Source organism: Cherax quadricarinatus, chromosome 17, assembly GCF_038502225.1.
Source record: "Cherax quadricarinatus isolate ZL_2023a chromosome 17, ASM3850222v1, whole genome shotgun sequence".
In the NCBI taxonomy this organism is placed as follows: Eukaryota; Metazoa; Arthropoda; class Malacostraca; order Decapoda; family Parastacidae; genus Cherax; species Cherax quadricarinatus.
Genome location: NC_091308.1, coordinates 25,243,916 through 25,260,226, shown reverse-complemented (window position 1 = coordinate 25,260,226; position 16,311 = coordinate 25,243,916). Strand labels below are relative to the sequence as shown.

The window sequence follows — 16,311 nt, the reverse complement described above, 5'->3', positions numbered from 1 at the left end:
GTAACCTTCAGTCGCTTCCGGAATCACCGCCTCCGCGGCCCAGTCCCAGACCAGACCTCCTGGTTGTTGGACTGATCGATCAGAATGTTGGTGCACGCTGCCCGCAGTCCGACATATGCACCACAGCTCGGTTGGTTAGGAACTTATCCAGTTCCCTCGTGAAGACAGGCGTTTGTTGATAGATCTCCTTATGAACGGTGGGAAGACGCTGAAGAGTCGTTGTCCCTTCATGCTTACTGAATTCTCTCTCAGTGTGCTTATCGTGTTCTTGTTTTTCATTGGATATAATTTGTACCGTCTTCCAAGCCTCTTGTCAAGAGTGATATCTATGTGCAGGTTTGGGACCAGTCTCTTCAGAATCTTAAAGGTGTGGATTATGATGTATCTTTCTAGGCAACGTTATAGGAATACAGTTCGTGTAACTTCAAGCGTTTCCAGTAATTTTGGTGCTTGACTGAGGCTATACGAGCTGTGAAGGTTATCTGTGCAGTTTCCAGTTCTGCAGTTTCGCCTGGCTTGAAGGGATCATTAGTGATAAGATAAGATAAGATTTCGTTCGGATTTTTAACCCCGGAGGGTTAGCCACCCAGGATAACCCAAGAAAGTCAGTGCGTCATCGAGGACTGTCTAACTTATTTCCATTGGGGTCCTTAATCTTGTCCCCCAGGATGCGACCCACACCAGTCGACTAACACCCAGGTACCTATTTGCTGCTAGGTGAACAGGACAACAGGTGTAAGGAAACGTGTCGGAATGTTTCCACCCGCCGGGAATCGAACCCGGGCCCACCGTGTGTGAAGCGGGAGCTTTAGCCACCAGGCCACCACCACCAGGCTGTACAGCAGTAACAGCAATATTCTAGCCGAGAGAGCACGAGTGACCTGAAGAGTATCATCAATGGCTTGGCTTCTCTTGTTTTGAGAGCTTTCGTTATCCAACCTATCATTTTCGCCGCAGTTGTTGTGCTCTCCTGTGCATGAAGAGCACTGGTAGTTGTGGGTCCAGTAAATTACCCACCTGTTTGTCCTCTCGAAATTCTTGCCATGTTGTGCACCATTAAGTCATTATTTAATCTGGAAGATATGGAGGATGAAACGAATGTTATTGGGAGAATTATTTCTTTGAATTTTGGTTAGGAATTAGAGAACAAAAGTCACAGTACTGTGGCTGTGATATCTCACAAGAAAACGACAGATCTTAAATTAAATTTGAACAAATTTTCAATCAGTGGTAAACTGCTCTGGTGACTGGAGTGAGAGTAACTGTTTGTTATCCGCAACAGTCGACTGGTGTAACAATAACAATCGTTCCGCTAACCTTCACTCACAAAAAGTCTGGTTAACCACATCCACCTGTATTTGTTGCAAATTATAAAACTCATTAAGGTGTGAACGTTCAGTAAGTCTCAACTTTCATGGTTATAGAGGTGCTCCGGGTGTAACTATCATCTGGCGTCCACCTGCCCCATGACGCAGTGGATGGCATGTGTATACCTCGCTGTGCACTGGTGTACTGGTAGTGTAATGGTAGTGCACTGGTAGTGCGTTCCACTCACAGTTGATAGGAATCTGGTTGAATCTTGGGCTGAACGCGACGTCTCGTAACACCTGCTGCCTCTGTTACCTAGCAGTATATAGATACCTAGGAGTTAGTAGACTCACGTGGATCGCCCCCCTGGGAAATGACCTAAAAAACACCACCCTGTGTTTACCCTGGGTCATTGACCATCTGGAGTTGCTAATCCGAGCACAATCTTCTACGAGAACCTGAACGAGATTCTGATAGCAAGGGAACCTGATAATAGTAGAAATCAGAAACCATCCCTACACTAAAGGCGGTGAGAGAGCTCCTTTAAGAGCTGACCTAACAAAAGTAATGGAACCTGACAACACAGCTTCACACGTACTGACAAACGATCTTCAAAAATTCGCTTGAGACGATTCCAATGACAAAAAAAATAATTAAAGAATCAAAGTTGTCCCCATATTTTAACAGGAGAGGGACAGACAGGAAACACAGAGTCACGGGTGATATTGCTAATATATATATTGTCAAAAAATATCGGACAATATTGTATAGATGAGGCTGTTGGGGTTCTTGCAGGGGAAATATTTTACTAGTTAAAGTCTGCAAATTTTTCATGATTGGAAACTCTTGTCTAACGAATCTTTTAATGTCTTTGAGATGGTTATTTAGATAAAATAAGAATGACAGCTGCGTGAACTACATTTTCCCGGAAGGAAAGAAAAAAAAAAGTCTCTCGACACAGCACTGATAGAGTAATCTGAAAACTATATAACATTCAGAAATAAAGCGGAAAATGTCGCAGGAAATATTAAGCACATGACAGGAGTTGAGGTGGCATTAAAAGAAGAGATATCACTGTATGTTAATGATCTCAATCAAGAAGACTGAATTTTGCTTTAGTCAATGTCCGATCAATGTCAGAGTAATTAGAGGTGGAATAAGACGGGGGAGAAAAGACAGCATCCGTAGACCAGACAGTAGACTTAGCTCACTTCTCAACTTATATATTTTGACATATAGAGGCCAGCTTGGGTTCTGTCACCGAAATATTTTCAGCTTATCTAACCAGCGTTAAACCTCTGAGAGGATCTGTTACTCTTGGCGTCCTTCAGAGGGAGTATTTATCTTTAAAACTTTACTTTCCTTAATGGAATGTGTCAGGATAATATTTTTAGTGCCACTCAGCCCTTCTTCTGAGACACTGATTTAAATTCTCGCTATTCGTACTATATTCCTAGTCATGATATATACCTCTGAGAGAATACACACACAGCTCGTGAAATATATGCACAGGTATACAGTACACTTCAGAGTATAAAAACACACACTTCTTGGAGAATAAACATATATACCTTTGGAGTATACAAAGATATACACTTTGAAGTATTTATAAAGATATATAACTCTTGGATTATATAAAGATATGCACCTCTTGGAGTATATACACAATCATGGTCAGTGTCTAGGTTGTGGAGTCAACGTCTCAGCAGTCAACGTCTCAGCAGTCAACGTCTCACCTCCAGCAGAGTCCTTGAGCTGTCTCAGCGCTCGTAAACCAACTAATAAACTCCTGGTGGTCTTACCTGTAGCAGTAGCTGTCATTGCTGCCACCAGCAGCAGTAGCAGCAGCCAGGGACTTGCAGGATCCCCTGGGGCCATGGCGAAGGGTCCTCAGCACTATGTGCGGGGCCCTTGGGTCCTCACACTCTGCGGGGGGGCCTAAGCCCCTCACATGTCGGGTCCACAAACACTTCCCACAATTATATGTTACTTTCAGCCGTGGAAAGTAAAACAACACAAGGGGTAGGAAAAAAAGTTTCTGATCTGGACGAAAATATAAAGTACAGTTTAAGAAGAAATAGTTACAAGGTGAACGAGCGACTTGCAACAGCAGGTGGTGGTTCAGGTCCCTTGTATACACTAGTAATACACTTGGTTCACTGATCGGTGTCAACAAGTCGCTCAGATTTTCACTCGCTTTCAGTTTAATAATCCCCACTCAAAAAGTTCTGGTAACTAACTCATATTTTTTTTAGGTGTTCGATTCGCTGCTCGAAAAATTTACAGAATCAGGTTGAAGAATATTCAGGTTTCACCTGACATTCACAGACTGCCTCAGGTGGAAGTCACAATGGGTGTGAGCCGCCACACGCAGCGTAACTATCTACCTCCGTCGCTGTCGACGTCTGATCGCCGACTGAATGGTGTAAACGTCCCACCCACCGCCCACTGACCCTCGCTGCACACTCTCACTATATTTTTATTTCTCATCCATTCCTTCTCTTTTTTCTTAATACACGGAATGACTCACTTACAGCAAATAAATGAACTTAATACATGTATAAATAAATCGTACGAGCATTACACGTATATCAAGAAGACTGCCAAAAAGTGTGTGATGAATGAAGCTACAGAAAGGGAGGGGAATGATTTTCTATTTTTTAGCTAAAATACGTGTAAATTTTACCTTATCCCTAGTAATGACCCTCGTATTGTAGATAGTCTTAATGACCCTCGTGTAGTAGATAGTCTTTTTAGTATGATAATAAGATGTTATCTTCATTATAGAATAATAAGAAAATATTATAACCTTTATATTATAATAATAAGGTAAAAGGACCCCAATGGAAATAAGTCACTCTGTCTGACTTTTTTGGGTTATCCTAGGTTCTCTACACATATGCTGCTATGTATGATAATTCTATGTAACTGTATTTGTGTATACCTGAATAAATTTACTTACTTACTTACTTACACTCGGTTAGGCCTTGTTGAGAGTAACAAACTACAGATATTCACGAATATATGTGAATGCATTAGTGTAAATATAGGAAACTGACCAAACCAGCGGATCGGAAATAATCTTGGGAACCCCAGCAGCGCGAGATGGGAATTTCTGGCCATAAATTCTACCGAAGTATATAACCGAAAGTTGTACGTGATAACTGGACAGACATCTGCTTATCTTTATGCGAACATTACTTTGGTCACGTTGTATTTACAGGTTAGGAGCTGTTATCCTACCTCAGTGCATTCCTGCGCTACCTAGGGTGCATGACCATCCATCAGGAGGCAACCCATAACAGTTGGCTAACACCCTGGTACCTGTATACTGCTAGGTGAACCCAAGTGCATGTATACTGCTAGGTGAACCCAAGTACCTGTATACTGCTAGGTGAACCCAAGTACCTGTATACTGCTAGGTGAACCCAAGTGCATGTATACTGCTAGGTGAACCCAAGTGCATGTATACTGCTAGGTGAACCCAAGTGCATGTATACTGCTAGGTGAACCCAAGTACCTGTATACTGCTAGGTGAACCCAAGTGCATGTATGCTGCTAGGTGAACCCAAGTACCTGTATACTGATAGGTGAACCCAAGTACCTGTTACTGATAGGTGAACTGACTTTCCCGTTGTCGAACATTTCCGTGGGTCGTCTGAGTATTTTTCATGACCTAACATCTGTTTATCTTTAAGCCGGGTGCAGTGACCTCTGGAAGCGACTCAGGATAAACAGGTAAGCAACCTGACCTGACCTAGCCTAACTTAGCTTAACCTGACCTGATTTGACAGCTCAAGCTAACTTACCTCTTGCGTAATGTTCAAATTTTGAACCCGGAGGTTGTTACTCACCCAGGATAACCCAGTAACGTCAGTGAGCCGTCGGGGACTGTCTGTCTTATTTCCACCGTAGTCCTTTAATCAAGGGTAACAAGGGTAACAGGTGTAAGGTAACATGCCCAACGATTCATCCCTTCAGAGAAGCAATCCCGGTCCCTCAGTGTGTGAATTGAGGACGCTACCAACCGAGCCACAACACACACACACACGCACACACATACACAGAGAGTGCAGACTTGCAACGCGACTAGTCCCGGAGCTAAGGGACATGTCCTACGAGGAGAGGTTAAGGAAAATCGACCTGACGACACTGGAAGACAGGAGAGAGAGGGACAACATAACAACATATGAAATAATGAGAGGAATTGACAAGGTGGACAGAGACAGGATGTTAGAGACACAGCAACAAGGGGTCACAATTGGAAGTTGAAGACTCAGACGAGTTACAGAGCTGCTGGAAAGTATTTCTTCAGTCATAAAGTTGTCAGAAAGTGGAATAGTCTGGAGAGTGATGTAATGGAGGCAGGATCCATACACACCTTTAAGAAGAGGTACGACAAATCTCATGGAACAGGGACAGAGTGGACCTAGTAGCGACCAGTGAAGAGACAACCACAATTAGGTGAGTACATTTAGGCGAAGTACACACACACACACGCACACACATGCACACATGAACACATGTACACACACAAAGACGGGATGTTCCAGAGAAGGGACACAGACACAAGAGGTCACAATTGGAAGTTGAAGACTCAGATGAATCAAAGGGATGTTAGGAAGTATTTCTTCAGTCATAGAGTAGTCAGGCCGTGGAATAGCCTAGAAAGTGACGTAGTGGAGGCGGGAACCATACATAGTTTTAAGGCGAGGTATGATAGAGCTCATGGAGCAGGGAGAGAGAGGACCTAGTAGCAATCAGCGAAGAGGCGGGGCCAGGAGCTGTGACTAGGCCCCTGCAACCACAAATAGGTGAGTACAAATAGGTGAGTACATACAGACACACACACACAGACACACACAGACACACACAGACACACACACAGACACACACACACACACACACACACACACACACACACACACACACACACACACACACACACACACACACACACACACACACACACACAGGATCAGGGAATACTTGTCAGGAAGACAGCAGCGAGTCATGGTACGTGGCGAGGTGTCAGAGTGGACACCTGTGACCAGCGGGGTCCCGCAGGGGTCAGTCCTAGGACCAGTGCTGTTTCTGGTATTTGTGAACGACATGACGGAAGGAATAGACTCTGAGGTGTCCCTGTTTGCAGATGACGTGAAGTTGATGAGAAGAATTCACTCGATCGAAGACCAGGCAGAACTACAAAGGGATCTGGACAGGCTGCAGACCTGGTCCAGCAATTGGCTCCTGGAGTTCAATCCCACCAAGTGCAAAGTCATGAAGATTGGGGAAGGGCAAAGAAGGCCGCAGACGGAGTACAGTCTAGGGGGTCAGAGGCTACAAACCTCACTCAAGGAAAAAGATCTTGGGGTGAGTATAACACCAGGCACATCTCCTGAAGCACACATCAACCAAATAACTGCTGCAGCATATGGGCGCCTAGCAAACCTCAGAACAGCATTCCGACATCTTAATAAGGAATCATTCAGGACCCTGTACACCGTGTATGTTAGGCCCATATTGGAGTATGCGGCACCAGTTTGGAACCCACACCTAGCCAAGCATGTGAAGAAACTAGAGAAAGTGCAAAGGTTTGCAACAAGACTAGTCCCAGAGCTAAGAGGTATGTCCTACGAGGAGAGGTTAAGGGAAATCAACCTGACGACACTGGAGGACAGGAGAGATAGGGGGGACATGATAACGACATACAAAATACTGAGAGGAATTGACAAGGTGGACAAAGACAGGATGTTCCAGAGATTGGACACAGTAACAAGGGGACACAGTTGGAAGCTGAAGACACAGATGAATCACAGGGATGTTAGGAAGTATTTCTTCAGCCACAGAGTAGTCAGTAAGTGGAATAGTTTGGGAAGCGATGTAGTGGAGGCAGGATCCATACATAGCTTTAAGCAGAGGTATGATAAAGCTCACGGCTCAGGGAGAGTGACCTAGTAGCGATCAGTGAAGAGGCGGGGCCAGGAGCTCGGACTCGACCCCCGCAACCTCAACTAGGTGAGTATAACTAGGTGAGTACACACACACACACACACACACACAACACGTAAGGGACACTACAAGAGAGAGAGGAGAGGATGAACCAGCAAGGCTAGACTTAGTATTCACCTTGAGTAGTGCAGATATCGAGGACATCACATATGAAAGACCCCTTGGGGCCAGTGACCATGTGGTTATAAGCTTCGAATACACAGTAGAGCTACAAGCGGAGGGAAAAGCAGGAAGGCCAGGACGAGTGAAGCCAAACTACAAGAAAGGGGACTACACAGGAATGAGGAACTTCCTGAACGGGGTTCAGTGGGACAGAGAACTGGCAGGGAAGCCAGTTAATGAGATGATGGAATATGTAGCAACAATGTGCAAGGAGGCTGAGGAGAGATTTGAACCCAAGGGTAACAGGAATAATGAAAAAGCCAGGATGAGCCCATGGTTCACCCAAAGATGCAAGGAGGCAAAAACCAAGTGTGCTAGGGAATGGAAGAAATATAGAAGGCAAAGGACCCAGGAGAATAAGGAGAGCAGTCGTAGAGCCAGAAACGAATATGCACAGATAAGAAGGGAGGCCCAACGTCAATATGAAAACGACATAGCAGCAAAAGCCAAATCTGACCCGAAACTGTTGTACAGCCACATCAGGAAGAAAACAACCGTCAAGGACCAGGTAATCAGGCTAAGGAAGGAAGGAGGAGAGACAACAAGAAATGACCGTGAAGTATGTGAGGAACTCAACAAGAGATTCAAAGAAGTGTTCACAGAGGAGACAGAAGGGGCTCCAGAAAGACGGAGAGGTGGGGCACACCACCATGTGCTGGACACAGTGCACACAACCGAGGAAGAAGTGAAGAGGCTTCTGAGTGAGCTAGATACCTCAAAGGCAATGGGGCCATATAACATCTCCCCATGAGTATTGAGAGAGGGAGCAGAGGCGCTATGTGTACCCCTAACAACAATATTCAATACATCTATCGAAACAGGGAGATTGCCTGAGGCATGGAAGACAGCAAATGTAGTCCCAATCTTTAAAAAAGGAGACAGACATGAAGCATTAAACTACAGACCAGTGTCACTGACATGTATAGTATGCAAAATCATGGAGAAGATTATCAGGAGAAGAGTGGTGGAACACCTAGAAAGGAATGATCTCATCAACAGCAGCCAACATGGTTTCAGGGACGGGAAATCCTGTGTCACAAACCTACTGGAGTTCTATGAGATGGTGACAGCAGTAAGACAAGAGAGAGAGGGGTGGGTGGATTGCATATTCTTGGACTGCAAGAAGGCGTTTGACACAGTTCCACACAAGAGATTGGTGCAAAAACTGGAGGACCAAGCAGGGATAACAGGGAAGGCACTACAATGGATCAGGGAATACTTGTCAGGAAGACAGCAGCGAGTCATGGTACGTGGCGAGGTGTCGGAGTGGGCACCTGTGACCAGCGGGGTCCCACAGGGGTCAGTCCTAGGACCAGTGCTGTTTCTGGTATTTGTGAACGACATGACGGAAGGAATAGACTCTGAGGTGTCCCTGTTTGCAGATGACGTGAAGTTGATGAGAAGAATTCACTCGATCGAAGACCAGGCAGAACTACAAAGGGGTCTGGACAGGCTGCAGACCTGGTCCAGCAATTGGCTCCTGGAGTTCAATCCCACCAAGTGCAAAGTCATGAAGATTGGGGAAGGGCAAAGAAGACCGCAGACGGAGTACTGTCTAGGGGGCCAGAGACTACAAACCTCACTCAAGGAAAAAGATCTTGGGGTGAGTATAACACCAGGCACATCTGAAGCGCACATCAATCAAATAACTGCTGCAGCATATGGGCGCCTAGCAAACCTCAGAACAGCATTCCGACATCTTAATAAGGAATCGTTCAGGACCCTGTACACCGTGTACGTTAGGCCCACATTGGAGTATGCGGCACCAGTTTGGAACCCACACCTAGCCAAGCACGTAAAGAAACTAGAGAAAGTGCAAAGGTTTGCAACAAGACTAGTCCCAGAGCTAAGAGGTATGTCCTACGACGAGAGGTTAAGGGAAATCAACCTGACGACACTGGAGGACAGGAGAGATAGGGGGGACATGATAACGACATACAAAATACTGAGAGGAATTGACAAGGTGGACAAAGACAGGACGTTCCAGAGATTGGACACAGTAACAAGGGGACACAGTTGGAAGTTGAAGACACAGATGAATCACAGGGATGTTAGGAAGTATTTCTTCAGCCACAGAGTAGTCAGTAAGTGGAATAGTTTGGGAAGCGATGTAGTGGAGGCAGGATCCATACATAGCTTTAAGCAGAGGTATGATAAAGCTCACGGTTCAGAGAGAGTGACCTAGTAGCGATCAGTGAAGAGGCGGGGCCAGGAGCTCGGACTCGACCCCCGTAACCTCAACTAGGTGAGTACTAGGTGAGTACACACACACAGACACACACACACACAGACACACACACACACACACACACACACACACACACACACACACACACACACACACACACACATATACAACAGGCCTAGTGTCGAATCGACATGTGCCTAGGACAAAATGGTAACTAACACACACACACACACACACACACACACACACACACACAGGAGACAGACACAAAGCATTAAACTACAGACCAGTGTCACTAACATGTATAGTACGCAAAGTTATTGAGATTCTCAGGAGAAGAGTGGTGGCGCACCTAGAAAGGAACGAGCTTAGCAACGACAGCCAGCACGGTTTCGGGGGCGGGAAATCCTGTATCACAAACCTACTGGAGTTCTATGACAGGATGACGGCAGTAAGACAAGAGAGAGAGGGGTGGGTAGGCTGCATTTTCTTGGACTGTAAGAAGGAGTTTGACACAGTTCCACACAAGAGATTAGCGCAAAAGCTGGAGGACCAGGCAGGGATAACAAGGAAGACACTACAATGGATCAGGGAATAACTGTCAGGAAGACAACAGTGAGTCATGGTGCGTGGCGAGGTGTTAGAGTGGGCACCTGTAACGAGCGGGGTTCCAATGAGATCAGTCTTAGGACCGGTGCTGTTTCTGGTATCTGTGAACGACATGATGGAAAGAATAGACTTTGAGATGTCCCTGTTTGCAGATGATGTAAAGTTGATGAGAAGAATTCGATCGGACGAGGACCAGGCAGAATTACAAAGGAATCTGGACAGGCTACAGGCCTGGTCCAGCAACTGGCGCCTGGAGTTCAGCCCACCAAATGCAAAGTCATGAAGATCGGGGAAGGGCGAAGAAGACCGCAGACGGAGTACAGTCTAGGAGGCCAAAGAATAAAAACCTCACTCAACGAAAAGGATCTTTGGGTGAGTATAGCACCGGGCACATCTCCGGAGGCGCACATCAACCAAATAACTGCTGCACCATATGGGCATCTGGCAAACCTAAGAACAGCATTCCAACATCTTAATAAAGAATCGTTCCGGACCCTGTACACCGTGTACATTAGGCCCACATTGGAATATGCAGCACCAGTTTGGGACCCTCACCTAGCCAAGCATGTAAGGAAGCTAGAGAAAGTACAAATGTTTTCAACAAGACTAGTCTCGGAGCTAAGGGGTATGTCCTACGAGGAGAGGTTAAGGGAGATTGATCTGATGACACTGGAAGGCATGACAGATAGGGGGGACATGATAACGACATATAAAACACTGAGATGAATCGACAAGTGGACAGAGACAGGATGTTCCAGAGCTGGGACACAGCAACAAGGGGTCACAGTTGGAAGTTGAGGACTCAGGTGAACCACAGGGGTGTTAGGATGTATTTTTCAGTCACAGAGTTGTCAGGATATGGAATAGTCTGGGAAGTGATGTTGTAGAGGCAGGATTCATACATAGCTTTAAGAAGAGGTATAATAAAGCTCATGGAGCAGGAAGAGTAACCTAGTACCGGCCAGTGAAGAGGCGGAGCCAGGAGCTGTAACTCAACCCTTGCAACCACAACTAGGTGAATAGGTGAGTACACACACACACACACACACACACACACACACACACACACACACACACACACACACACACACACACATACACACACACACAGAAAGACGGAGAGGTGGGGTACACCACCATGTGCTGGACACAGTACACACAACCGAGGAGTGAGTGAGCTAGATACCTCAAAGGCAATGGGGCCAGATAACATCTCCCCATGGGTATTGAGAGAGGGAGCAGAGGCGCTATGTGTACCCCTAACAACAATATTCAATACATCTATCGAAACAGGGAGATTGCCTGAGGCATGGAAGACAGCAAATGTAGTCCCAATCTTTAAAAAAGGAGACAGACATGAAGCACTAAACTACAGACCAGTGTCACTGACATGTATAGTATGCAAAGTCATGGAGAAGATTATCAGGAGAAGAGTGGTGGAACACCTAGAAAGGAATGATCTCATCAACAGCAGCCAACATGGTTTTAGGGACGGGAAATCCTGTGTCACAAACCTACTGGAGTTCTATGACATGGTGACAGCAGTAAGACAAGAGAGAGAGGGGTGGGTGGATTGCATTTTCTTGGACTGCAAGAAGGCGTTTGACACAGCTCCACACAAGAGATTAGTGCATAAACTGGAGAACCAAGCAGGGATAACAGGGAAGGCACCACACTGGATCAGGGAATACTTGTCAGGAAGACAGCAGCGAGTCATGGTACGTGGCGAGGTGTCAGAGAGGGCACCTGTGACCAGCGGGGTCCCACAGTGGTCAGTCCTAGGACCAGTGCTGTTTCTGGTATTTGTGAACGACATGACGGAAGGAATACACTCCGAGGTGTCCCTGTTTGCAGATGACGTGAAGTTGATGAGAAGAATTCATTCGATCGAAGACCAGGCAGAAATACAAAGGGATCTGGACAGGCTGCAGACCTGGTCCAGCAACTGGCTCCTGGAGTTCAATCCCACCAAGTGCAAAGTCATGAGGATTGGGGAAGGGCAAAGAAGACCGCAGATGGAGTACAGTCTAGGGGGTCAGAGACTACAAACCTCACTCAAGGAAAAAGATCTTGGGGTGAGTATAACACCAGGCACATCTCCTGAAGCGCACATCAACCAAATAACTGCTGCAGCATATGGGCGCCTGGCAAACCTCAGAACAGCATTCCGACATCTTAAGGAATCGTTCAGGACCCTGTACACCGTGTACGTTAGGCCCATATTGGAGTATGCGGCACCAGTTTGGAACCCACACCTAGCCAAGCACGTGAAGAAACTAGAGAAAGTGCAAAGGTTTGCAACAAGACTAGTCCCAGAGCTAAGAGGTATGTCCTATGAGGAGAGGTTAAGGGAAATCAACCTGACGACACTGGAGGACAGGAGAGATAGGGGGGACATGATAACGACTTACAAAATACTGAGAGGAATTGACAAGGTGGACAAAGACAGGATGTTCCAGAGACTGGACATAGTAACAAGGGGACACAGTTGGAAGTTGAAGACACAGATGAATCAAAGGGATGTTAGGAAGTATTTCTTCAGCCACAGAGTAGTCAGGAAGTGGAATAGTTTGGGAAGCGATGTAGTGGAGTCAGGATCCATACATAGCTTTAAGCAGAGGTACGATAAAGCTCATGGTTCAGGGAGAGTGGCCTAGTAGCGACCAGTGAAGAGGCGGGGCCAGGAGCTTGGACTCGACCCCTGCAACCTCAACTAGGTGAGTACACACACACACACACACACACACACACACACACACACACACACACACACACACACACACACATACACACACACACACACACACGTAGTGTAGTGTAGTGGGTCACAAGCGCCAGGCTCCGAGAATCTTAGTGCTTTTAGGGCGTGTTTTAGCAGCTAGAAGCAACCAGTGTTAGTGACAACGTCAGTGAACAACCCTACAAGTGATAACCAAAGTATTAGCAAAAATAAATAAAGTAAAGGCGAGAGAAAGCTTGAAATTATACAACAAAATTTCAAAGTGCCAGTTCGTTGAGGCCTAGTTGGCACTTGTTGCCACATTGTTACAAATATACAAAGTACAAAGCGAGTGACTAAAGAGAAAAGATAAAAAAAATTAAGAGAGGTTGGCTAACGACAAACTGTGATGTAGCACACAGCGTGAACAAGCTAGCCAGAAAGGGGCATATATATATATATATATATATATATATATATATATATATATATATATATATATATATATATATATATATATATATATATATATATATATATATATATATATATATATATATATATATATATATATATATATATATATATATATATATATATTCATACATATACATAAATATGTATAAGCAGAGGTGGTGGCAGCAGTAGGCCTGAGGAAGTAGTGCTGCCATAACAGGTTGGGTGTCATCACAAATAAGAAGTGTACTTACCAAAAGTGAAGTGGAAATTATAAAAGTAGCAGTATACAAGTGATAAGTGTGGTAAATGAGGACTCAAAAGGGCAACGAGAAAAGAATAGCTGAAGAAGTCAGCGGCGGAAGGGCGAGGTGCACGAGTCATCGTACAGCGAGCATCGTACAGCGAGCATCGTACATCAGGCATCTGGATGGACGTCCCCTCTGAGGAGTAACGTACAAATCACCTGTTTGTGGTTGGCGGGAAGTTTTGAGTGGTAGAGCCGGCCCTACGGTCACTGGTAGCTATCACAAACCCTGCTCCAGAGCGATTATCATACACACAACACCTAGCAGTAGTAGGAAGATAAAATTTGTAGGAGCAAGGAATAGGCAGGAGGATTAAGTCGTGGCTAATGGGACTACAGCCCTGACAACAGTTTCGAGAGATAATGTTTTAGGACACAAAGACAGTACAATCTGAGAAGCAAGTATTGGGTACACATGTAGTAAAAGGTAGTACATAACTGGGTGAAAGAATGACTTGTTAACACACGCTAGTATTATAATTATTAGAATTACTCTCAGTGTTAATGGTATCTTATTAGTATTACGGATACACAGAGGTGAATTGTATTTCTGGGACATATAAACAACTGACGTGCTCACACACACACGCGCGCACACACATACACTCGGGGACAGGAGCTGAGTCTCGACCCCTGAAACCACAACTAGGTGAGTACACACAGCTGATCCTTGGAATTTGACCGCATCCCCTCACCCCCCCACACACCTTTCCCTCCCCCACAGACCTTTCCCCTCCCCCGCTCTTGCCTTCACTCCCTACTCCCTCCTATCTTTCCCTCTCCCCCTCCCTCGCGTTTCTCTCTCTCATAGCCTTTTTCCCTCCCCTTCCCCCTACTCTTTCTTTCTCTCTCTCTCTCTCTCTCTCTCTCTCTCTCTCTCTCTCTCTCTCTCTCTCTCTCTCTCTCCCTCACTCCCATAACCCTATCTCACCCTCCTCTCTCTCTATAGGCTTCTCTCTCCATCTCTCCATTTCTCTCTCTCATAGCCTTTTCCCTCACCCTCCTTTCTCCCTCTCTCTCTCTCTCTCTCCCTCTCCCTCTCCCTCTCTTTCTCCCTCTCTCTACCCTTTCTCTCCCCCTCACATTTCTCTCTCTCTCCCCCTTGGTCTTATCCCTCACCCCCATACTCTCTCCTCTCTCTCCCTCTTTCTACCCTTTCTCTCTCCTCTCTCTCCCTCTTTCTACCCTTTCTCTCTCCCCCTCGCACCCTCTCCCTCCTCTAGCCTTCTGTCTGTGGTAAAAAAAAAAAAAAAAAAAAAAAAAAAAAAAAAAACGGGTGGCCCTAGAGGACGGAAAACCAGAGATCTGGTAGACGAACCAGGGAGGAAAGACTGGGAGTTAGAGCTCCAAAAAAGGGAGGAAGAGTGGGGAAGGAAGATAGTAGAGCTTGGTAAGAAAATGGAGGAGCGGATAGCTGAAGAGTGCAGGAAGTGGGAAGTACAGGTCTTAGCAGCAGAAGCTAGGATACAGTGCTTAGAAGAGAAACTGCAAAGCCTGAAACAGATTAGAGAGACAAATGACAATTCAGATGTGACATCAGGAAATTCAATGTCAGGCGCAGACAAGGGGACGGTAAGCAACAACGGAGACATGACGTACACGAAGGCCCTATCAGACCCACGTGGGGCCAGGGAAAAGACGAGGAGCACACTAAGATCAAATGACAGGTCCGAAGACAATGAAGGTATGCTATATGCAGAGATTCTAACAGCCAACTGCAGTAGCAAGGGACAGCTGGTCATGAAAGACAGTTCACTGAGAATAGAAGTTTCAGATATGACAGGGACTGAAGGCAAGAACATGTCAATGGAAGGAAATAAAATGCCTCAGAGGAAGCAGATGGAGACTCAGTGGGAGGAGGAAAGGGCGAGGTCAGTTTTTGTGTACGGGCTCCAAGAAGCCAAGGGGGACAACTTTGAAGAAATAAAACAGGAGGAGAAAAAAATGATTGAAGGCATCATGAAAACAATAGGTGAGGGCGATATGACCCAGGTGACAAATTTTCAGAGAATTGGGTGGTTTGCGAGTGGAAGGATACGGCCTGTCAGAGTAACTTTCAAGGAAGAATCAGTTCGAACCAGGATTCTGCAAGAGAAAGCAAGACTGAGGGACAAACAGGGGTACCAGAGAGTATACCTCGACCGCGACAGAACACAAGAAGAAAGGACTACACTGAAAGAGAGGGTACAGAGACGCAAGGAGGAACGAGAGGCAATGACGAAAATGAGCAGGACCCAGACACAGGAGGAAGGGCAAACACACCCCACAGAATCTCCCACCAAAAGACTCCAACCGCGACATTCCCAACGCAACTGAGCAACCTATACTACAACCCACTCACTGTTCCCTCTGCCACCAACCCCCATATCAAAAACCTCACCCCAACAGCTGTCCCTTATGGGCATTCTGACCCCACCCCCATCATCACAAACCCCACCAACACCACAGCCCCATATAGGCCCCCACCAAGGCTCTCGCTCCCCCAACCCCAATATTCTTGCATGACCACAATGATAGAAAAGAAACTGAAAGTTTGGTACACAAACGCGG

At 45.9% G+C, this 16,311-nt stretch overlaps 1 protein-coding gene across 3 annotated transcripts in view; it reads right to left on the bottom strand.

Annotated features, from left to right (window-relative positions):
• The window catches only part of LOC128686359 (uncharacterized), a 552,092-nt gene extending 548,380 nt beyond the window's left edge, over positions 1-3,712 (bottom strand). For all 3 annotated transcript variants that reach the window (XM_070085880.1, XM_070085883.1, XM_070085882.1), the window contains exon 1: positions 3,111-3,712. In XM_070085880.1, coding sequence (XP_069941981.1) covers positions 3,111-3,186 — 76 coding nt within the window. In that variant the 5' untranslated portion in view covers positions 3,187-3,712. The remainder of the gene's footprint in view (positions 1-3,110) is intronic.
• Between the last annotated feature and the right edge of the window lie 12,599 nt (positions 3,713-16,311).